We start from the raw sequence: 23,244 nt of genomic DNA, 5'->3' as shown, positions 1-23,244 counted from the left end.
ACACGTTGGTTTTGTCACTCCATAATGACAAATAAAATTCTATAAATAGATTATATTAAAACAATTATTCAGTTATTTCTAAATTTGAAGGGAAAGCTAAAATAAAATACCAAGATGTTAGCGTTCACTGAACTAAGTTTAGATACTCAAATTTCATATTTCAGCGTAACTCAAATGAACTATTTTAAAAATTTTGTCCGTGTGAAAATAAAGAAATGGTAATTCATCCTATAAATAATAAAAAGTAAATTCTTACCATGAAAAAGCAATGCAACTGTAAGAGATCACTTCCATAAGAGTTCATAGAGGTGGACGTATTATCCTTTTTTTTTTCCTTTAAATTTTAAATAATGACTATATTATTTAATATTTTCCTAAATTATTCTCTACCACTTTTGCGGTGGCATAAAAGAAACTAAATATTTCCTACTTTTATGCCAATTTGCGAATTTCTTTTATTAGATTAACATTACCCTACTATCATTCGCCTTTGTTTTTCTATATCTAACAAACGAGGGATAAACAAATAAATAAACCGTGTTACATGGTTACATAGGAAGAAAACACGTATCAAAATTAAACCGTGGCTGTGAAATGTTTACAGAAAACGTTAAAACACTAGTCTTATCCTACACACATAACATATCACAGAGCAATGCTATTTAATTATTATTATTATTACTATTATTACTGAGTTTGTAATGAACAGTGAAGGGTGAAAGTGATTGGATCCTATGCTCCAAAACTTGACAACCAAAAGTAAAAATATAGTTTGTTTTTGGTTATGGTGTCAACAAGGTGGCTTGGTTGCTTTGAACACGCCTAATTATTTTGACAAAAAAGCATAGAAAATAGAAAAAGGAAGATGGAAGAAGAAAAAGAAATAGAGGTAAGAATAAGTTGGCACATTGGTGTCAACAGAGAGAGGGACTTCAACCCATTCACCATCCACCATCATTATATCATTACCATTACTTTTTTCAAAAGTAGATGCCAATACTGAAATTATTTAATGGCGAATAAAAATATGTAAATAAAATAATTTAGAGTGATTATTAATTTGCAAAAAAAAAAAAAAAGGAGAGAGAGAGAGAAAAGGTAAATGTTCTTAATTGTTCCCCGCGTGTAAGTTGCGCTGTCTTGCTCGTCCTTTATGCTTCCGTTTGAGATTAACTCCGAAATTGTAGAGAGAGGGAGAGAAGAGAGAGAGAGAGAGAGAGTGCGTTTGTTTTGTGTGTGTTTCTCTGTCGCAACGTAATAATATTATTATTTTCGGGACATAACAACGCAGAGAGTTCTTGCAATTTGCAACCTCTCTCTAACGTTGGCCTTTCGTTTCCCCCTTTCTGCCGACGATCTTGTTTGTCCCCGTGGATCAGGTTCGATCTCTCAGATCTGGATTTCATTCTTTCATTCCAATCGTTAGATTTATTCATTTACCTCTTCTCCGTCGTGCCTCTCTGTGTTGATGTGTTTTTTCTTCCTTCGGATTCGGCCTTGCTTCGATGGTGTTTGGATCTTCTCGTTTATTTTCTTTGATTTCGGTTAAGAGTTTCATTCAATGTGTTGTGGTGCACTTATCTCTGATAGATCACGGGGCCAGATTTGAGATTTGGAACGGGATTATGATCTTATTAGCGTTTCAGATTTTGGATTGTTCTCGGAAAATGTTTGTTCGACTTGTTTTGGATTCCTTTGTAGAGCTTTAAGTTTTCTGTTCGATCTTGTATAGCTGTATATGAATTTTGAGGTTTCAGCCTTGGATTTTCATTCCATTGTCTCGCATCTTAAAGCGTACCGACAATGAATTTTGGTTATTACTGTTGCCTCTCTTATTTATAAATATACCAGGTCTCTGACAAACTGGCATTTCATTTTTTTTTTTAAATTATCTTGAACTGCTCTGCTGAGCTGCAACAAACAGATAATAATGCTTGAAAATGTCCTTCTGGAATTCAATTAACCATGATATTGTTGAGAAACTCTTTGGCTTTTTCTTGAACCGGTGAGTGAATTTATTTTTTATGAGAGCGTTGTTTTGTACATTGCAGTTCGGGCCCTCGGTGCTGGTTTATAGCCTGTGCTGAATACCAGCTACAATGAAGAAAGCTATTGGTCAAACTGTTAGGGACCTGTAAGTATAACTGTTTATTATTTGTTACTATATGATTCTATGTATTGTGTATGAATGTCTTGCTCTTCATTGTGTTCTTGCAGTAAAAGAGAAGTAAATAAGAAAGTGCTGAAAGTTCCTGGGATTGAGCAGAAGGTAATTCCTTTTTTAAGTTCGCTATGAAATTATGGCTGTTTCTACGATCCTGGCAAGACAATTATAGTAATGGCTGTGCCAAGTCTGACTTGTTTTATGGTATTCTTAATCATGAAATAGGTGTTTAATATCGTTAATTTATGCACTATGATATATGATCCCCTTTTTCAAAACCTAAACCAGACTCATTATATTTTCTACCCTCTTCTAGGTTCTTGATGCTACCAGCAACGAACCATGGGGTCCTCATGGAACACTTCTTGCAGATATTTCTCAGGCAACCAGAAACCCGTAAGCTTGGACTCTTAATTGTATGTTTGACGTATTGTGTATTTGAGTACATTGAATCTCATTTTTAAGCATTCATGCAGTCATGAATATCAGATGATCATGTCAGTAATCTGGAAGCGAATTAATGACACTGGCAAGAATTGGCGGCATGTCTACAAGGTTTTGACAAACTATTTTAAGTTTTATATGCAATTGCTAGCGGATGCTGCTGACCTTTTCTTTTTCCACCATCAACACTACAACTTATCAGCCAGTTTGTGAAATCTGTTTTGATACTTGTTTATATCCTCTGCAATAATGATGGATTGTTGTTGCACATTAGCAATAATGTTTTTTGTCTACTGCATTTACTGTTGATCTCACTTTCTTAAATTATTTGTTTCTGTATTTACCATCCTTTCTTCAACTCCAGGCTTTGACAGTACTAGAGTACTTGGTGGCTCATGGGTCAGAGCGAGTCATAGATGAGATCAGAGAACATGCTTATCAAATATCAGTAATTCCCATTTAGTCAATCCTACTTAAAAAAAAAATTATGTACTTATGGGCCATTCAGGTCCCAAGTTTGGTAAGATGATCTAAAATTTATAATGTGACCTGATAACATTGATTATATGAACAGACGTTGTCCGATTTTCAATACATTGACTCCAGTGGAAGGGATCAAGGAAACAATGTCAGGAGGAAATCTCAAGGTCTGGTTATCCTTGTGAATGATAAAGATAGAATCATAGAAGTTAGGCAGAAGGCTGCTGCTAACAGGGACAAGTAAGTTTCCTCTCATTATTCTATTGATATTTTGTACTCTGTTATTTTCCAGTTGAAATGTAAATTTTATATATACCCTCTTGTTTAGCAAGCATAAGGCATTGTATTGTAGAATATGATTCTCCATATCTCCTCTGGGTTTCTGGAATATAGATCTAAAGTACACAGTTGGAGTATTTGAAATTTGTGAACGAATGTGTGTCTGCGAGTATCACAATTTCTAGGAGATATCAACTCTTTTATATGATTTACCAGGTTTCACTAAAATACCGTTCGGTATGTGAATTTTTTGTGAACGTATGTATGTCTGTGTGAATCACAGTGTCTAGGAGATATTAACTGTTTTATATGATTCACCAGGTTTCGCAACAATACAGCTGGTGGAATGCATAGACCGGGTTCATATTCAAGCAGTGGAGCCTATGGTGACAGATATGATGACGATCGTTATGGAAGTAGGGAGGAAGATCGAAATGGCTATGGTTATGGAAAAGAAAGAGAATGGGGATATAAAGATGATGATCGAAATAGTCGTGATGGAGATCGTTATGGCAGAGATTATGAGGATCGTCATGGCAGGGATGGTTACAGAGATGATGACTACAGGGGAAGAAGTCAAAGTGCTGACCATTACCAACATGAATCAAGAAGCAGGAGCTCTGATAGAGACCGTTATGATGATGATGGACAAAACTCATCTCGGTATGTACCTAGGCTTTGATCCTTTTTTGGAGTTTTTTTTTTTTTTTTTTTTTGTTGAGTTCTGGCAGAATAATCTTGTATTCATGTTTGTTCCTTAGTGACTGGTGGCTTTCATTTTAGAAAGCAGGATACATTTTTAAGCTTCTCAGTTTGAAAATTTAACAGTTGGTGTGGAGAATCCAAAGTATTTGCCACCTTATTGGTTTTGATCTTTACAGTATTGAAGTAACTTACAAAATAAGAGCTGTATGGAAGGAACAGTCTTATCTTTACTGTATAGAAGTAACTTACAAAAAACGGCATGTGATTTTTAACCTGTTAACATAATTAGAGAAACAAAGTCTTATCTATGCATGATAATTTATAGAAAATGTTTACATTTGTACCAAATTAGAGTGGGGTCTTGTGAGATATTTTCTTGTTTGTCTTGTCTGTGGCCATTAAATTATCAGAATATGAATATGGCTTTAGGTCTATCCTTCTTGTACTCAAGATACCAGAAAGATAGAGTTGTGAACTGAACTTTTAGTTGGTCTTAATATCCTTCGGTAGCAGTCTGCTTGAAGGTGCAAGTTCTTTTCTTCCCATATTTTCTTTCCATTTATCATGAGAATATGGCGATTGATGTGATGTTATTGCTCTGTGTTGTGAATCATTTGCTTCTAATTTCATCTTGTTGTGCAATGATCTCTCAGCGGAAGCAACGCTAAAGCTGAAGACCAATCTCTGGAAGCAAGGTAAATTTGTCATTGAAATACACCTTTTCTGTCATTTGTGTAAATTGCTGCATGGCATTTTTAAGGTTAATAATCCACAATACAAAAATGGCAGGCTTGAGCGGAAAATTTCTGAGCAAAATATCGGTGTTGCTCCTCCTAGCTATGAAGAAGCTGTTGGTGAATCTCGCAGCCCTGTACGCAGTGAAAGGTAAGAACCGTTACACTATAGACAACACTTATTCCCAACAGAATCTATTACTCATGTTGTTTCGATTTCAGAGATGTGGAAACTTCAGCAGCATCTGTTCCAAGAGATTCCCCTCCTCATGTAAATGATAATCCTAGTCAAACATCTGCTCCTACAAGATCTTCTCCTGTAAACAATAATACCACAGAAGCAACTGCTGCTGCATCTGGAGCCCATGCAGCTGAAGCAACTGAAGATTTTTTTGATCCACGTGGTCTTCCATCAGGTGTTTATTACAGTATTATGTTGGTTGGTCTTCTATAATCAGTATTTCTGTAACAGTCCTTTCTTGTTTCTTGTTTTGAAGAGTTCGTACTTGTTTGAGTTGAATTTGTTCTTGTCAAATTACTATTCATGACTCCGCATATGCATATGCATATATCTTACTAATATTGTTTTCTTTGGATCATTGTTAGACATTTCTGAGTATATATGTTAATCTCCCTAGTCCTAGCAAACATGGATTTTGTCTTGAACACAAAATTGTTTAGCAATATGAAAAATTTAAGAAATTTCTGCTTACCACGTATTCTGGTGACCAGGACTCTGTAGTTTTAGATTTTTATCTTTTGAGAAGTTAGTCTTGTACAGACTTTGAAGTGGTACATAGACACTGTTCCAGGCATAAAATTTTGAAATTTGAAACTGAGTTCTAAGATCAATTAATAAGAATAGTTTTACTGCATCCTTTAGTGGGAAAAGGTGCCCATTAACTGATGTGGCTCATAATTGAAATTCTTTTCATTTATACATTGGGTGGGTGATATGAGACAGCTATATGTCATGATTTGTGGTCAATATGTAAACTAGTCAGACTTTGGTCTGATATACTTGTGAAACCTATGGCTGAACTGTAATTGACATTTGATGAATTTACATTGGCAAGATTTGGGAGTTCGATGTTAATATGAGTGCTTGTTTGTATTTGTTTATTTTGGAGAAACAATTAATTTTTTAGCCTGCTTCTTGAGAGAGCTTTTAAAAAAGTTATTATTTCCTTAAAAGTATGTTTAAACAACAATAATTAATGGTCTTTGAAAAATACCATTTAGTAGGTCTTGTACTCATGATATCTTTATATTTCTTCTCAGCATCCTCAGCTGCCCCAGCTGGTCCAGCTGCCCCTGCCACCGCTAATAATGTTGAAATGGACTTGCTTGGTTCCCTCTCAGACTCGTTCTCTTCAAATGCTTTGGCTATTGTACCATCTGAATCAGCAACTGCAGCCCCTGATGCAAATGCGGGATCTACAGCTTCCTTTGCACCACCATCATCTGGGTCGAATAATTTCAATCAGGCATGAATTTGTTCCATTTCTAAAACTCTTTAGTGAAAGCAATCTGACCTGTACTAAAAATAACGGATTTGTATCGGACTTGGAATTCTTATAGTTGTGAACTTGTCAGCTTTATGTCATATTTTTCCTTTTTGGTGTAGCATGTATGCCATCTATCTCATAACATAGCTTTGAATAATCTTTTTAATACATCTGCATCATGTAGTTTAAATCAGTCCCTCTGTCCGTCACATTTTGTTAAAATAATATATTTGTTGGTTGACTTCTTACAGTCTTTTGAGGATCCATTTGGTGACGGGCCATTCAAAGCTTTTACTTCCACTGAAACTGCTCCATCTCAACCCGTGACATATCAGAGTATTGAACCATCCCAATCAAATGCTCGTAATGTAGAAACAAACTTTGGGTTTGGGGACTCATTTTCTGTTGTACCATACACTGCACCTGCCTCTGACACTCAACCTTTTTCTACTAACTCTCAGTTTCTGTCTCAAGATGTGTCATCTGCACAGCTAGAAACTGATATTCTTGCAGATATTCTTCCTCCTGCACCGTTACCTGAGATAAGTTCACAGCAGAACATTTCAGCACCTGGTTTCGGCCATTCTTCATTACCTTCCCTTCCAGCTTCATCTGGTCAAATGGCATCACAACCATTTTCTGAACCAACTGGCCAATTTACCCCAAAAGGTTTCTCGGCTGCTACCAGTCAACCTGCACAAACCTTTCCAGTTCCTACAGATCAATTCTCTCAACAACCCTTTTCTGCTCCCAGTAGCCAACCAGGACCAGTACCATCCTTTTCATCTCCCTCCAGTCAATATGCACAACAACCCTTTTCATCTCACACGGGTCAACATGCATTTTCAACGTCTACTGGCCAACATATTCAGCCACCTTTTGCTTCTCAAGTTGGGCAACCTGCACAATCAGGTGGTATATATGGTGGATTGCACTCCCAAGATGGATCTTCTAATTCCCAAAATGGATATAATGGGCATATGAACAGCGGGAACTTCATGCCAACAGGATCTACAGCAGCTTTTCCTTCAAATGTGACTCCCCAGACTCCAACAGGACAGTTGTCAGCGGTCACCAACTTTTCTCATCCTGGAGGATCTGCTCCAAATATGTCCCAGTCTCCAACTAACCAGGCATCGCAGTTTAACAACAACTTCATTGGACAACAAGGGAACGCAGGACCCTTTAGTTCACCAATTACCAATCAATCACTTGCTTCGAATGCTTCACAATCAATTCCATTAGTTTCTCAACCATCCAAGGACAAGTTTGAGACAAAATCAACAGTGTGGGCTGATACACTAAGCAGGGGGTTGGTTAATTTGAATATATCTGGACGTGAGTGCCTAGACCTCCCTCCCCAAACCCCTCTGTTAACATTTCAGTTTCCACATATACTTGTTAGAATGTTGATCTTATATGGGATATATATTGTTAACTAAAATATTTTTCTTATCATGCAGCTAAAACGAATCCTTTAGCAGATATTGGGGTTGACTTTGAGGCCATTAACAGGAAGGAAAAGAGAATGGAGAAGCCCACTACTGCAGCTGTTACATCAACTATAACTATGGGTAAAGCTATGGGATCAGGTTCAGGTATGGGCCGTGCTGGTGCTGGTGCTCTCAGGGCTCCTTCGAATCCAATGATGGGCTCTGGCATGGGTATGGGTGTGGGCATGGGCAATGGTCCTCCTGGTGTAGGAATGGGTATGGGAGGAGGCTATGGAGGCATGAATCCATCAATGGGTATGGGAATGGGAGGGATGGGTATGGGACAAGGGTACCAAATGCAACCCCCAACTGGAATGCATCCTGGCTCCAACATGCCAGGTAATTATAATAACTCCATGATGGGTCCAGGTAGTTATGGTCAACAACCATATGGTGTTGTTAATGGTCAACCGCCATATGGTGTTAATGGTCAACAGCCATATGGTGGCTACGGTCAACAGCCATATGGCGGCTATAGATGAGATAGTAAGTGCGAGTATTACTGATTGTTTTGCTGCAAGTTGAGAAAAAGAAGTGCCAATACAAGTGCTACTACTAGTAGACTACATCGTGACATTTGGATTTATAGCAGTTAAAGCTGCAATTTTCTGTAAAGTGACCCAGTTATTTGTATTTTTGTTATAAATATGCTGTTACCATTCTTTTTCGGGTCACCCTTCTGTAGGTGCTTTGAGCATCACTGTTGTGTACCAGTGACTGGATGGAATAACCTTACATGGGTTATTACTTTCTTTGCATGTTCCACATTTTTTGAACACCAACAGGTGGTTTGATATCAATATATTTTTTTCATGTGTCAAATTTAAGAATTGAAATTCAAGGACTTTTCTTTAAGCTTTTTAATTTCTTGCTGAAAATTCGTGGAGAATTCATGACACTGGTACGAGGCTGGATGAATATTTTTTTTGGGATGCAGAACGTAGGACTAAGCAACTGAGTGTCTACTGGATAGGATACGTGTAATGGAAACCGCATCCTTACGCGAGTGTTCTTTAACTAGAGATTGGTTCTGGCTTACAACTTTATTTTCTCTGCAGTTATCTCTACAGCCTCCTATTGGATAATTTGAAGCCATTGGTAGACGTGTAACATCACTGACACGGAGCATTGCGAAAAGAAAGCACTAAAAGGTCACGTAAAGATGCATAGTTAATAGATGCTACTGGAGTTGTATGCTTTCTACCTTCGTTTAAAGTTATCTGATTCTTATTACTTTAGATGAATGGTGCTGACACCATGCTTTTGGGGTTGAACATTCGTGACATTGGTGGCGTCGATACCATAAAACACTGGACTTCGAGTGTCGAATCCGATGCTATGCTTTTCATCTTGCGTCCGATATTTCCTTTCACATATTTCCATTCACAAATTATACAAACTTTAATCACCTTTTTCAAAATTATTTAGCTTCCAGAATCGTCCCTAATTTATCCAAATAAATACCAGCCGAAGTTGTTAAAAAATAATTTAGTTCCAAGTCAAAATAAACGATGTAATTGTTGGTCATAACTAGTACCTAAAAACATCAGTCTACTTGTCAAGGCGGATTATAGGACTAAAAACGATGTAATTGTTGGACATTTTTCTCCTTACCAGAACAAGGATATAAAATTGGGTTGACAAATCAACGGAAAAGTTACTCTAGTCGTATTATATTCAAGTAGTTTCGCAAAAATGACTATAGTTGTAACAAAACCTTTTCTTTCCATGTGAATTTGAAACTCTTGGTTCACTTCCCGATGACAGAGCAGAGAGGACCATGTTTGTACCCCATCAACAACCAAGCTGAGCTGTCGATCCTTGTTCAGGTTTAACCCTTGCCTTTCAGTTACCACCTTCATGAATGTAAACCGTCAATATATCCTGAAACATCATTATCGACGAATATAACAAACAAGCCTGTCATGTCATTCAAATGTTCATGACATGATATTGCAGGAATTTGCTTCACCTCATCACTACTGACCTCAGACTTTCCCTACTTTAAATTAGGGTATAATGGCATGGTATTTCAGAATTGAAATTAAACAAGTCAACCTGTTCTAATTTTGTAAATAAAGTACAATTTATAACAAAAAAGATAAGATGCACAAAAAAGGTAAATGGACAAAGATTTAAGGTAGCTCAGATACCCAGAGACAGGAAGTCTTTTATTTCTTTAGGGAACAAATAAATTTTAACCGGGTAACATTGAAAGAGCGGAAAGAAATCAAAATTTTGAAAATGTAACACCGGTAACCCAGGAAGCACCAATGGACATAGTTTTCTTGTTGGATTATGATTTTACATGCATTTTATTAATGTAAAATAAAGAAGGGCGATTTTTAATGGTGGATGTAACATTAATTATGGAAAGGATAGTTGTTGGATAGGCATGATATGTCAGGTAGTTTGAATTGTGGGTCAATAGCAACATGAATAATTTGCAATTATCTTTTCTAATTTGGTCCTCCCGGGTCAAAAAATGTTCCCAACTTTCTATTTGGGTTCTTCATAGGCTAAATATAAGAGACAGTTCGGCTGTCAACCAAAAATCTCTCTTCATTATGGTTTCAGAATAAACTTCCAGATTTGCTTCATAGATTTATGGCCAAAATAAAGATTTTATTGTGTCAACAAATATCAGAGCAATAAAGTGAGCTAGACGATCTATACTCTACTAGCAGGGAAAAATAGGTTTCAGGAAAGGTTAATTTCTAAATCTTTTCATTTGCTCAGTAGACTGATCACAAGTTCAGTTGAAAAACTTAAACTGTGCTATTCATTATCAACTACAAAATGTAGAATACGACTAACAGATCGAAGGAGCTGCCAGACCCACACCCAGCAACCACCACCACCAGAAAAAAAATAATAAAAACTATAAAATCTGGACCATGGTGAATAATAGTGGGTGAGCAAGAATAACATTCAAAAATAGATTCTCATGTCTTTAAAGAAAGCTCTCCGAATGAGCAGCTTCTGCAGGATATAGCATTTTGTTCTATTCGCTGCAAAATCTTAATTTCTCTTTAAAACGAATTCCCTTAACAAATATATGTGTTTAAGGATTGAATATATTTTCTTAACTGACTTTTTTTATGATTTCTTCACAAGGAGAATCTCTTATTCACCAATCTCTAATATCATCGAGATTAATCTCTTTTTCTTTTATATCTCTAATAAAACAATAATGGTCAAAAGCATATTACCATTGGACTTGAGAAAAGCAATGTGGAATCACTCCAAAAATACTTGAATCCTGTCCCCCATGCTGTCTTTAAAATCTAACAAGAGTTTTCCCCCAACTTCCTCAGCTGCATCATCCAACAGTTCTTTGATGTTTACACCACCCAAAGCTGTATAAAGTTATGAAAATTCAATTAACAGACATTGTGAAAAAGAAGCATTGAATTGCACATTTGGAATTAATGTCTATTTATATAATATGTAATAATTTCTAAAGAGTAGTAGTACCAGGAACTATATCCGTGATTCCATCCAGAAATCCAGCCTGTATAACAAATTATATATGTATTATGAGAAAATGGAACAAGAAATTTTAATTGGAGCAACATTCAATTGAACACGCGCATAATTTAAAACAAGGAGAGGGGTTACACAGAAACTATGCATAACCACAATATAAGGAGATAAAGCCTTGGCATGATGCAGTACAGAACAAAATAGTTGCATATATGCATTTATAAAACAAATGTCGCATACTATATTCCATTTCTCTTCTTCCAAATAATAGGAGAAGGAGAAGGGCAAGCACAAAATGGTGGAAGAAAGGTGATTAATTTGGGATATTCGGACATCCAATTATACTACTTACACCACTATTAGGATTCCAAATAGATATGTTCAAATATTAAGTTGAATGCAACATATATTATAGTTCATGAGGTTTCAACTATGGCAGCAGAGAATGGTGACATAGCATAAGGTGCTAGCATAAAAAGTTAGAATAGATAGAAATACATGGATATTTACGTATGTTAGAAATCGTGCTAGAATAAAAAAGAAATAGTGTAATTGGATTTTTAGAGACAAACATGCAGCAACTTATGATAAAATCATTCATATAAAAACTGGAAATCAGTAGGCCCCATTTTTAACTAGTTCTGAGTCTTCTGAACAACTAATATGAATAAATCATTGTTCTTCTTTTAGTGCATCGGGAAGGTATGAGCACTTACAGGAATCCTAACATCGAGTCTCTCAAATCCATCTCTGCTCGTTAATTTTACTCTGATTGTTCGAGACCAGATACCAGAGAAAGGGTTCCTTGAACTATCTGCACCATATTTATTGTACACAGCATCAGGTGTTATAACATCCACAATGGGATCTTTGAAACTTTGACTTGTCTTCTCAGTATCAACTTGATCTCTCCCTCGTATACTGTATACGATACTGCTCTCTGACAAATAACTAATTACTATGAGAATGCAAGAATGGAATGCACAACGTATATTTACAACGTGAAAATCAGCACGAGACCTTTACCTCTGTCTGACTCTCCCTAGAGCTGAAACATTTAGATTTACTTATGAAAAGATAAAGGTCTAATTAAATGGCTTTTGTTTATTTTAAAAAAATAGTAATCAAATATTTAATATGATAGTCTGCATTGAACATCTCCATTTCACATAATAGACCTTGATAAAGTTCGAATGCTTCACTCCACATGCAGATGAATTCATAAGGTTATTCATCACCAATCGACTCCTCCCAAGCCCAGCACATTTATGAAAGTAAATTGCAGGAACCATTAATTATAATGTTAGAGATATTAATTGCTTACGACTCTCCATTACACTACAATGTCCCTTTATAGTAGAAGAAGGGTTAACATCTACTTTTTTTTTTTTCGTTAAGTTCTGTCTATCCTACCTCCTCCCTTCGAAAGCTGCGGATTAGCATTTGTAGCATAACGCTTCTCTTCTTCATAGTAAGCATTGAACCCTAAGATATCCTTAATTTCTTCAAAAGAAGGCATGCTTCCTGGAGGAGGAATACGACCTCCTTTAATGGCTATGAGTGAGTCCTACAAATGCGATCATAGATATTATTTATCAGCAAATAAAAAAAACATAAATGATACTGCAAAAGAAACATCAGAAAAAATAGATATAATATCAAGAATAACGAGTTCAACACTATGGCTTGTTATAATAAAGGAGTTGAAAAGATAAAGGGATATTGCTTCCAAAGTCCTCAGCACGAGCTGCAGTGCAGTGAAGAGCCGGGATTTGGTGGTGAATGTAAAAAATTTACAAACAAGTACTTAGTTAGCGTGTCTCATTTAAAACCTGAACTTATGCAGATATAATGTGAATCAATCAGTTCAAATGGGAAAAAGAAGACGAGTGACCTGCATTGCTCGTATAGAAACCCCGATCAAGGAAAGGGGATATGCAACGATCTTAAAACCAATCTCTTCAAGCTCCATAGGATTAAGTATTGGCGTCTTGCCACCACCTTCAAGCATATTGGCCTGCACAAGAGCACATACCAACAAATAATTCCAAGTACCAATGCATTCATTCATCTCTACAATTGACAGAATCGTACCATTTTGGGAACAAGCGGAGAAACTTCGCAGAAAGCCTTCATCTCTTCTCTGGAAGCAAGCGCGTCTATGAAAAGAACATCAGCTCCGGCATCCGCGAACGCCCTCGACCTAACAAGCGCTTCATCCAACGACACAGCTTGGCGAGCATCCGTACGCGCCACAATCACAATATCGCAACCGCTCTCCCTTCTCGCATCCACGGCCGCCTTAATCTTCATCACTGCCTCTTCTCTCGAGACCACCCTCCTCCCGCGAGTGTGTCCACACGCTTTCGGCGCTACCTAACCAACACCATAACCAACTCAATCATATCGATAAACGGAGTCCATGACAGAAGAAACCTAACTAACCAACTAGATGTGCGAAATGTGCGTCAGAGATTAATTTCTCGAAATACTGGATCCATTGATGAAACCTAACTAACCTGATCTTCGAGAATGATTCCGGCGAAACCAGCGCTGATATATCCCTTGAGAGTTCTCTTGAGGTTCATGGCGTTGCCGTAGCCGTTGTCGGCATCGCCGATGACGGGAATGGAGACGGCCTGGGTGATGAGGCGGCCTTGATCGAGAATTTCGCCGTAAGAGATGAGACCGGCGTCGGGCAAGGCGAGCCTAGAAGCGGAGATGGAGAAGCCGCTGGTGAAGCAGAGTTGGAAGCCGGCGGTCTGAACGAGCTTGGCGCTGAGAGCGTCGAAACATGCAGGGCCTTGGTGAACCCCTGGGGAGTCGAGGATTCGGCGAAGGAGCTTGGCGGGAGAAGAAGGAGAAGAAGCATCGTTCCCAGCCAAAGAACACGCTATGGCGAGCGATGATTTGGATGTTCGGAGGAACGAAACGGAAGAAGATCGGAATGGGAAGGGGCCGCCGCCGCTGCTGCCACCACCACTGAGACTGAGACTAACCGTAACAGAGACACTGCCAACCGCTGAAACCTTCATCGCTCGCTCTACTCTTCACTCCCACTCAATTCATTTCATTTCGATTCCATTTCCTTGCTCGCGCACTTTCATTCTTATCCAAATTAATCAGAAACAATTGTTAATTGAATTTACTTTTAATTGTCATTTATCATTTTTAAACTAGTTAATATGAAAATCACTCTTGTTACGTTTGTGTTAGAAAATGCTTTTTTTTTTTCTTATAAGTGATTAAAAACAATAATGTTTCCCAATTTGTCTATTATGTTGGAGAACTTTATTAATCCTACCTAATGGACTTTTCTCTGCCAACCATTCTGTTATGATTCTCAGACTTAAGAGTTAAATATACAAATTGAAAGATTGAAATAACTTTCTCCCAACCTTTTTTCCACACTTTTCAACATATTTTGCTTGCCACGTAATTTGCACCTTGTTATAATCCCACGTGTCTATCCTCACTTTTATTTTCTGTTACGATTTCTGATACCGTATTACATTCATACTGAGATTTTGCCGAAAGAAACCTGGTTTCCTGTCATTATCGCGTTACTGGTTTTAAGTTCTATCTAATATCACACATTCATATTTTAGCATTTACAAAACGAACTTTAATTGGAAGAGATATTTTCCAATTTATTGAAGGATTACTTTGTTTTTTATGTCTTTTCTTACTCTCACTGCTTCAAAAGTTGGTGAGAGAAAATACTATGGATGTTTCAAGAGCTAATATCGGGCATGAGTAGTATTCACACGATTGAAGAAAGTCTATGTTTTAAAAGCTAAAAGAGATCTTCTATACCGATCTTAAATATAAGATTTATTATTTCCATAATCTGATATTAAAGAAACAGATAATAAATTCATCATTAAAAAAAATTTCTTACAAAAATTACAAATATTAAAAAAATATATTGTAAGACTTGAAAGAATCATTTTGAATCTTTAAAAATAAGATCTATCGTTAGCACAAAATAATGGAAATATTGAAAGATCTTATATATCATCCTAAAAATAAAGGCTTTTACCAAAATTTAGTCAAAAATATTAAAATAGTATCTTGCAAAGTAAACTTTAAACACAAAACGGGTCCTTGTTCCACCATGAAAGTTACCTGAACTTTGTTAGAGCAGGAAACTTGATAAAATTTATGAAAATTATGAACGACTAATTAGACGGGTTTTATTTATTTTTGACAAATTACTAACCAGATGCATACACTGTCTCAAACAAATCCCATAGACATTCAAGAATAACAGTAACAACCCAAATACATGGCTCATAATACAATTACCACTTGGATAAGCACGTCATCGACACTAGAATACCCTTCTTCGTAAAAAAGTGTTCTTGTCTCTAAAATCTCCCTTTAAGCCTGTTTATTGGTGTTTGTAGCATAGCGCTCTTCTTCTTTGTAGTAAGCGTTGAAACCTACAATGTCCTTAATTTCTTCAAAAGATGGCATGCTTCCTGGAGGAGGAACACCGCCTCCTTTAATTGCAGTGAGTGCATCCTACAAATTCAGTCAGATATATATATATATATATATATATATATATATATATATATATATATATATATATATATATATATATATATATATATATATATATATTTATTATCTGAAAATTAAACTCCACAAAATTAAAACATCAAAAACGAACTCAAATAGGCTTGTTATATGCAAATTTAAAACGGGTAAAGGAAGAACTCCTCCAACAACAATTCAAGGAAGCACCACAAGTATCTCTGCATATCTGATCTAAAGCCTGAACTTACCACGCAACCAGATATCATAAACGTAGTAAAACAATAAATGGGAAAAAAGTTTTACCTGCATTGCTCGTATGCAAACCCCCACCAAGGAAAGTGGATAAACAGCAAGTTTAAAACCAACTTCTTCAAGCTCCTTAGGACTCAGTATAGGCGTTTTGCCTCCTCCTTCAAGCATATTGGCCTATACAACACGAGAGTATGGGTTAACAACCTCAACGAGTTTATACTTCACACCTTGAGTCGTAATAACAAATGATCACCAACTTAGTTACCAAGTTACTACAAACGAATGGAACTAATTCATTCTCAAAAGCTAAGTTAACAGAAGAAGATTGTCCAAATTGTAAGACTAGATATATGGGAAATGGTCCAACATTAAAAGTGAACTGATTTTGATACCGTAGTGTAAAAATTGATAGAAAAGAAATTAAACTTATCTGGTAAATGAAAATCAATTTATGCAGTTCAAGCTGTTAATTGGAACTAGTTAAATGAGAAACAGAGCAAATCAGGCATGCGGAAATCTTGCAAAGAGCATTTTGGGGAACAGTTTGTGTGCAATTGAAGAGGCAAGGCATGCATTGTTAGGAGAACGATGAATATACCAGTTTAGGAACATGGGGAGAAACTTGACAAAGAGCTTTCATTTCTTCAACGGAAGCGAGTGCGTCTATGAAAAGAACATCGGCCCCAGCTTCGGCAAAAGCGTTGCACCTGATGAGCGCTTCCTCCAAGGACACGGCTTGCCGAGCATCGGTGCGCGCCACAATCACAATATCGGAGCCGCTCTCTGCTCGAGCATCCACGGCGGCTCTAATCTTCATCACCGCCTCTTCCCTGGGCAACACCTTCCTTCCGCGCGTGTGCCCACACGCTTTCGGCGCAACCTGTCCAATTCGATTAGGTCATTAAGAACAAGAACAATAATTGAAGGTGTGAGAAAAGAAAGAGGAGCGAGTAAGTGACCTGATCTTCGAGAAGGATTCCTGCGAAGCCGGCGGCAATGAAACCCTTGACGGTCCTCTTGAGGTTCATGGCGTTGCCGTAACCGTTGTCGGCGTCGGCGATGATGGGAATCGAGACGGCGTCGGCGATGAGTTGGCACTGATCGAGCATTTCGCCGTAAGAGATGAAGCCGGTGTCGGGTAAAGCCAGCCTTGAAGCGGCGATGGAGAAGCCGCTGGTGATGCAATAAGGGAAACCGGCGGATTCAATGAGCTTTGCCCCGAGAGCGTCGAAGCACGCCGGGCCCTGGTGAACGCCGGGGGTTTGCAACAGTTCTCTAAGCACCTTCGCCTTCGACATCGTATCGCACTCTCTTCACTTCACTTCACTTCACTTCACTTCTCTACTGACCTAACACCATGCTTTATACTACTATTTTTTTTCTTCCTCTTTTTTCATTTCTTTTTTAAATTTCCATGAAATCACATTTTACCTTCCCCGTGCAACACACTACATTTATTTTTTTTCATCCTTTCCGATTCTTAATTCTCTTCTTTCCATGTTCATCTCCTTTCCAATATTTTCCATGCAACCTTAATTCAGAACACGCACATGCTATTGATTTCTTCACATTATTTTTGTGTTAGTTGTTGAAATGTTAAATAACAGTTTCAAACTAGTGTATGTATACATTTCCATGTTTTATATTTTTCTAATTTAGTCGTATATCTGTATCTTCGTCCGTGTTGTATTCGTATCTTCGTGTCTGTATTCACGTATGATCGAGGGTTTTTCAAAATTCAATGTAACGAAAATTAAAGCATCCTTTAAATTACAAAACATTTGAACAAGAGCAGCATCTGAAGGAACATAGATTAATGTATGAATAATAATATGCAGGTCTATACTAAGCTACCCAGGTCTTTGAGCTTCCAGCCATAGTTCCTTTGCTCCGATTTCCTGAATTGGCTTCCTCATCTTGTTTGAGTGCAGGGTGAAGATCATCGCCAGAATTTGGAGGGTTCTGATCCTCGTCTCTGTCCCCACTGCAATACGATGAAACACCAAACCTTAAAAATAATAATACTAAATGAACAAAACTTAATCTGTTACTGATGTTAAAGCATACACATTCATACTCAATTGTTCTAACAGAAACTATACCAGAAGAAAGTTTGTGCAGTGATACTTACCCTGAATAGATGACAAGCCCAAGGGTAACTGCACCAAATGCCACAAAGTACATCCAATCAACCTGGGAAACATAATTAGCTCTAGAAAAGTTAGCACTTTAAAATGTGGCACACATATAAAAAGGATGCAACATTACTCTCAGACCTTCTCGTGATAAGCAAAAATTCGAATTAAGACAGCCCACATGTCTGAGGTTAACAGAGACAGATTTAGCATGGTAGAACCATTGATCTGTGACAAACCAAGAGAGCTTAGTTTAATAGATTATAGAATCGGGTTAAATTTCTACAATGCTAGGGAATAATTTCAAGAATTTTGATGGCTGATCAATTTTTCACTGTAGTACATAACTGTTAAATTGTTTTGGTGCCTTTATTAGATCATTTTATTCCGAAGTCACAATACAAATATGATTTCTGAAAAAGATATAAACAGAGTAGTTATGGTTTGAATCCATACCTTGAGCAGAACAGGGACTAAAGAGTAAAACATAAACATGGCCACTGCAAATCCAACAAAAGGAAGTGCCTGAAATAAAAAATTGAAAGGAATGAAAATGAATAATAATGCTTGAAGGTGTTACATCACATCGGTTGACATGTTCTGACAACAACAACATGATAACTTGAATCAGACATCCTAGTTAAAGTGAAAGTCTGTCGTTTACTCATAGTGAACAGAGCTTACTGCCTCAGCCGACCAATGAATAGATTTAAGTTCATTGCGCTCAAGTATGCTTCTGTAATAATAATGAAGGATCGCAACAAGAAAAAGAAATGTAAATAGTTCTCGACTTTATTGTTCCTTGATTAAATTACATATCAGAATCGTCATTACTTCAATTCACAAAAAATCTCACCAGACTCTCAGAAAAATAAGTCATTAACTGAGATTTCATAAGTATTATTTGGCACAAATATTCAAGTTAGATGCATAAGTTATGCAACAGAACAGGCATGTGCTGAAGGATACATTTGAATGGCACTAATAATGCCACCAGAGAGACCTAACATTGCCATAAGCTCAACTCTATCAGCATTTTTCACAAGAAATTCCTGCAAAATAGCAGCAACAAAAGGACAATTGTACATAATGTAAAACTGCAAGAGAGTTGAAAAACGCTTTAAAGCAGAAGCAGAATCAGCTTACCTCGCTGACATTACTGATTGCATACAGTGTAGCACCAGCAATAACTAGAAGGTCACCTTTGCGAGGATTACTTCCACCTGTAACAGATGAATAATCAGAGAACTACTACCAATGGAATTCTTCATGTTAATGATGATATTAAACATAAGATAAAAACTTGCTAGCTTTGCAAGATTTCTAAGCATAAAGATAGGGAAGTAACAATACACAGTGCATAAAATCTCACCCACCTGCATGATCACCTGCATGAACATCAGAAAACACAACCAGGACAAGGCCAGAAACACAAACAACTACGCCTGTAATCTTTTTGAATCTATATTTAGTCTTTAAGAAAAGCCATGTAAGAAGCATCACAGACGGAATTGACCAGCAGTCAAGTAGCATCACACTTGTGAGTGAGGTGTATTGGTATGCCTTCACAACTGTTCAGTAGATCAGAACTAGTTTAGATAAAATTGCAAGTAACAAGATCATCTAATTCAACATATCACTTGCTTCATTCGAATACATAAATATATTCATTTCTGCAATGTTTTTTTTATAAATAAGATCATAGTCTTCATCCAGCAACATGAAACACTTACCAAGAAAATTTGCTTCCACATCAACCAATCCGAGAATTACATAATAGTACCATTTTGCCTGTTTCAGAACCATGTGAAGTTAGTGAAGTTGTGATCAACTGTTATTGTTTAGATAACGGAGGAAAATCAGAAATAAATAATATAATTTGTGTTTTGGATAACAGTGTATACCGATCTCAACTGATACTCATTCAAGATTAAGAACAAAATTGTGGAATAAGCATACAGTATTATAACCTTGAGTGGTTTCCTTCGATATAGGAGAATAGTTCCATAGACAAACGTCAAGAACACATAGTTGAGAAAGGATTGTGAAGTGGGAGCATTAATTCCTATGAAGACGAGAAAACAAAAGGGTGAAGAATTGTATTAGTGGTTTAAACATTAGAATAGAAGAAAAGAAAAAAAAAACAAGATGAAGGAAACCTTTTTTAGCCAATTCAGAAGAAGTGAAGCCTGTGGAAGTGATGAGAAGAGACAGAAACTGTCCCAAACCCAGACCAATAAGCGTGTTTGGAGTCCAAAGCCTAGTAAAACTCAACATCATATCTGGGAAGGGAACAAAACTCAACTCACCTCAACTCAATCTGAAACAGTGTGAATAAAAGGTTGTTTTTTTTTATTAGAACTGTGTTTGGGAGGGAATGAACATTGAATGGTGTTGGGTGGGTGAGAAAGTGAGAGTGAAAAAGAGAGGTTTCAGCAGAATTTTAAGCAACCACTTTCAGCCGTCAATTATCACTGCATAGTCTACATCACTTCTTGCTTTCTCTTTCTCTCACCCCATCAACCATTCACATAACCACATTAAATAAATAAACCCAATTTAATATACTTTGACTTTCATTTATGAATTAATACTAATGTATGAAATTTAATACAACACTATAAGGTTTCAGATACCTGTATATGTGGCTGAAGGCAAACTTCATCATGATTGCTTCTTTTGTCTTCAGGTAAAACATCGTTGTCAAAACAAAAACATGAACTTCCCTCTTTGTCACACGAAGATCTTTTTCTTTGGTTACATGTATTTGAAATATGCAATCTTAAATTTGAAAAAAATGAGGTTTTATTTTATTATGTGAAAAGGTATTTTTCATATCTTTTTTGACGGAGAGTATCTCAACTCAGCTTTATCCTTCGAAGAAAAAGAGAGTCAAGCTCTTTGAGCCGCGTAAGGTGCTTTCCTTCTTTTTTTTTTCTCTCCCTTTTCGGCTGTTTCACGTCACTTTACTTTTTGGGTTGTTCTTCCTTCCACCTTTTAACGTGCCAAAATGTTAACCAAAAAGAAAAGGTCAATATTCAAAAACATGTTGGACACAATCGAATATGGTTCATTCGCTATTTTTAATACACATTTAAACATTACTTAATTGTTTTTGTCCTTTCATGATTACAAGTTAGAACACAGCATCTGTGAGTCTCTTTTAGTGCTTATTGTCATTCACTCAATGCCAGATCTCAATCTATTTTTCAATTTTTTTTTAGATTTAATTATTCACTTTCGTTGATATTGGTATCTGGTTCTAAAAGTGTGTCAATTTAGTCTCAACTTTTAAAAAAGTGTCTTACTTAGATCCTTTCAGACAAAAATTATTAAATTCGTTAACTTAATTCATGACTTTTATCATTTAATTTTATATAAATATCAATACTTGATTTTGTAAGTCATTTTAAATATCAATATTGGTAACGGTGTTAATGATTTTTTGTTGAAAAAGACCTAATTGAGACATTTTTTCAAAAGTTGAGACTCAATTAACATTCTTTTAAAAGCGAATATCAAATTGACACATCTAAAATAAAAATGAGAATCATCCTACTAATTAAAGATTTTTTTTACAAGTCAAACTTAAATCAAACAAAAACTAAAGGCACGGATTATAGTATCTCATGTTTTAAGAATAAACAATACTAGTGGAGAAATCATTATTCTTACGATGTAATTTTAAGGATTAATTAGTAAATTAATTTTTATATTTATATTTTTTATTTTTGTTAATTATATATATATATATATATATATATATATATCGACTAATTGTATCATATTTTAGAAGAAGAAAAAACTTAATCAAGTTCATATTTTCTAAAAAAAGGGACTTTGTCATATTAATGTTAAATTCGAATTTATTACTTATCAAATTTTAAATCATTTTATATTAAAACTTGATTGAGTAAAAAAATAAAAAAATAAAAAATCATAAACTTAAATATAGATGTCAAATTTTTAATTATTAGACGTCCCGTTTTGCCATTATCCGTTAATAACAAACAAAATAAAAACGAGATGAGTTAACTCGTTAAGACAATTTAGGAAGAAAGTTTTAGTAAAATCTATACAAAAGAGAATTTATGAACTTACACACCACTTCACCAACTTTTTTTTCTCTATTTTTAAGATTTATATAAACATATTTAACTATATAAATTTTTCTAAATCTTTAATTAACTAATTAAATATTTTAATCAAATTAATAAAATAATTATTAAATTATTCTATTATAATTAATAACTAAAATTTAATTTAATTTGTATGGCTTAATAATTTACATTATAATAATATTATACATTTGTATAGTATAAATAATATAATTAAGTTATTTTTTATTTTAATTTTTAATCTAAACCAACGGACTGAAATTCATTTTTGTCATCTATAAAATTTACAATAATAGATAAATTTGACATTAATTATAAATTTGGATAAATAATGTTTGGTAAACATAACTTTGTATTAAATAGTTTGAAAAATAAATTGTTTTCTTAATACATTCTGGATGCCACTTCAGCATCTTATAATTTGTTGAGGATCCAAATATTCTTAGGGCTTTTGCTTTTTGACACCTCAGAATATGTATTTCTTTAATTTAGTATGGATATATGATTCTTTCTAAAAGAAAAAATATAATAAATTAATCAAGAAGTTTACATTAAATCACGTCAAAAAAATAAAGAATAAAAAAAATGAGAATAATAATATTATTTTTCTTTTTTTCATCTTAAAGTCATTCCAACTAAGGTTATGTTTTTCCCTTCTGCTATTATGTTACAAATATCCAACGTTTTAAATATAGTTGGATGAAGATAAATTATAGACTTTGTTTGGATACTTGAATATACTCAACGATTTATTTTACAATGCAAACCAACCATGTAAAATTAAATATAATTGAAAGTCCAGTAATTCTAAAATGCATTATAAATTTTTAGGTAATTTGCTTTTAATGATAATCTTTACATTTATTAGATATTACTACATACTTATTTTTTAAAATTAAAT

General features: G+C 35.5%; 4 protein-coding genes across 7 annotated transcripts; 1 reads left to right on the top strand and 3 right to left on the bottom strand.

The window, feature by feature from the left end:
• The first annotated feature begins 1,120 nt into the window (after positions 1-1,120).
• Positions 1,121-8,629, top strand: LOC114185664 (clathrin interactor EPSIN 2-like). The gene is made up of 14 exons (XM_028073529.2): positions 1,121-1,379; positions 2,052-2,134; positions 2,218-2,269; positions 2,481-2,560; positions 2,641-2,719; positions 2,973-3,056; positions 3,183-3,328; positions 3,689-4,030; positions 4,726-4,767; positions 4,862-4,957; positions 5,029-5,222; positions 6,088-6,293; positions 6,566-7,652; positions 7,778-8,629. The coding sequence occupies exons 2-14, from the start codon at positions 2,100-2,102 to the stop codon at positions 8,287-8,289; spliced, it is 2,955 nt and encodes a 984-aa protein (XP_027929330.1). The 5' UTR covers positions 1,121-1,379; positions 2,052-2,099; the 3' UTR covers positions 8,290-8,629.
• A 651-nt stretch (positions 8,630-9,280) lies between these two features.
• On the bottom strand, positions 9,281-14,470 carry LOC114185666 (uncharacterized). Of its 3 annotated transcripts, none has more exons than XM_028073533.2 (8): positions 13,813-14,470; positions 13,388-13,669; positions 13,188-13,310; positions 12,707-12,860; positions 12,010-12,107; positions 11,285-11,321; positions 11,020-11,166; positions 9,281-9,691 (listed from the first exon to the last, which is right to left on the bottom strand). In XM_028073533.2, the coding sequence occupies exons 1-7, from the start codon at positions 14,326-14,328 to the stop codon at positions 11,048-11,050; spliced, it is 1,329 nt and encodes a 442-aa protein (XP_027929334.1). In that variant the 5' UTR covers positions 14,329-14,470; the 3' UTR covers positions 9,281-9,691; positions 11,020-11,047. The 3 variants fall into 3 exon arrangements, with proteins under 3 accessions (XP_027929334.1, XP_027929333.1, XP_027929332.1); XM_028073532.2 differs by having other exon boundaries at positions 9,281-9,663; positions 12,010-12,233; positions 13,813-14,463; XM_028073531.2 differs by having other exon boundaries at positions 12,010-12,233; positions 13,813-14,462.
• A 994-nt stretch (positions 14,471-15,464) lies between these two features.
• Positions 15,465-17,612, bottom strand: LOC114185315 (uncharacterized). The gene is made up of 4 exons (XM_028072975.2): positions 17,050-17,612; positions 16,689-16,970; positions 16,142-16,264; positions 15,465-15,820 (listed from the first exon to the last, which is right to left on the bottom strand). Exons 1-4 carry the CDS (start codon positions 17,386-17,388, stop codon positions 15,677-15,679), a joined length of 888 nt encoding a protein of 295 aa, XP_027928776.1. The 5' UTR covers positions 17,389-17,612; the 3' UTR covers positions 15,465-15,676.
• Positions 17,613-17,834: 222 nt separating this feature from the next.
• On the bottom strand, positions 17,835-21,003 carry LOC114185314 (uncharacterized). Of its 2 annotated transcripts, XM_028072974.2 has the most exons (12): positions 20,862-21,003; positions 20,385-20,545; positions 20,196-20,290; positions 19,959-20,016; positions 19,602-19,796; positions 19,372-19,448; positions 19,195-19,277; positions 18,910-18,961; positions 18,682-18,750; positions 18,367-18,453; positions 18,222-18,283; positions 17,835-18,074 (listed from the first exon to the last, which is right to left on the bottom strand). In XM_028072974.2, the coding sequence occupies exons 2-12, from the start codon at positions 20,503-20,505 to the stop codon at positions 17,936-17,938; spliced, it is 1,038 nt and encodes a 345-aa protein (XP_027928775.1). In that variant the 5' UTR covers positions 20,506-20,545; positions 20,862-21,003; the 3' UTR covers positions 17,835-17,935. The 2 variants fall into 2 exon arrangements, with proteins under 2 accessions (XP_027928775.1, XP_027928774.1); XM_028072973.2 differs by lacking the exon at positions 20,862-21,003 and having other exon boundaries at positions 20,385-20,738.
• Between the last annotated feature and the right edge of the window lie 2,241 nt (positions 21,004-23,244).

This window comes from Vigna unguiculata, chromosome 5 (assembly GCF_037176805.1).
Source record: "Vigna unguiculata cultivar grain cowpea cultivar isolate G323 ecotype 2 chromosome 5, ASM3717680v1, whole genome shotgun sequence".
Classification (NCBI taxonomy): Eukaryota; Viridiplantae; Streptophyta; class Magnoliopsida; order Fabales; family Fabaceae; genus Vigna; species Vigna unguiculata.
This window is presented reverse-complemented; position numbering and strand designations above follow the sequence as displayed.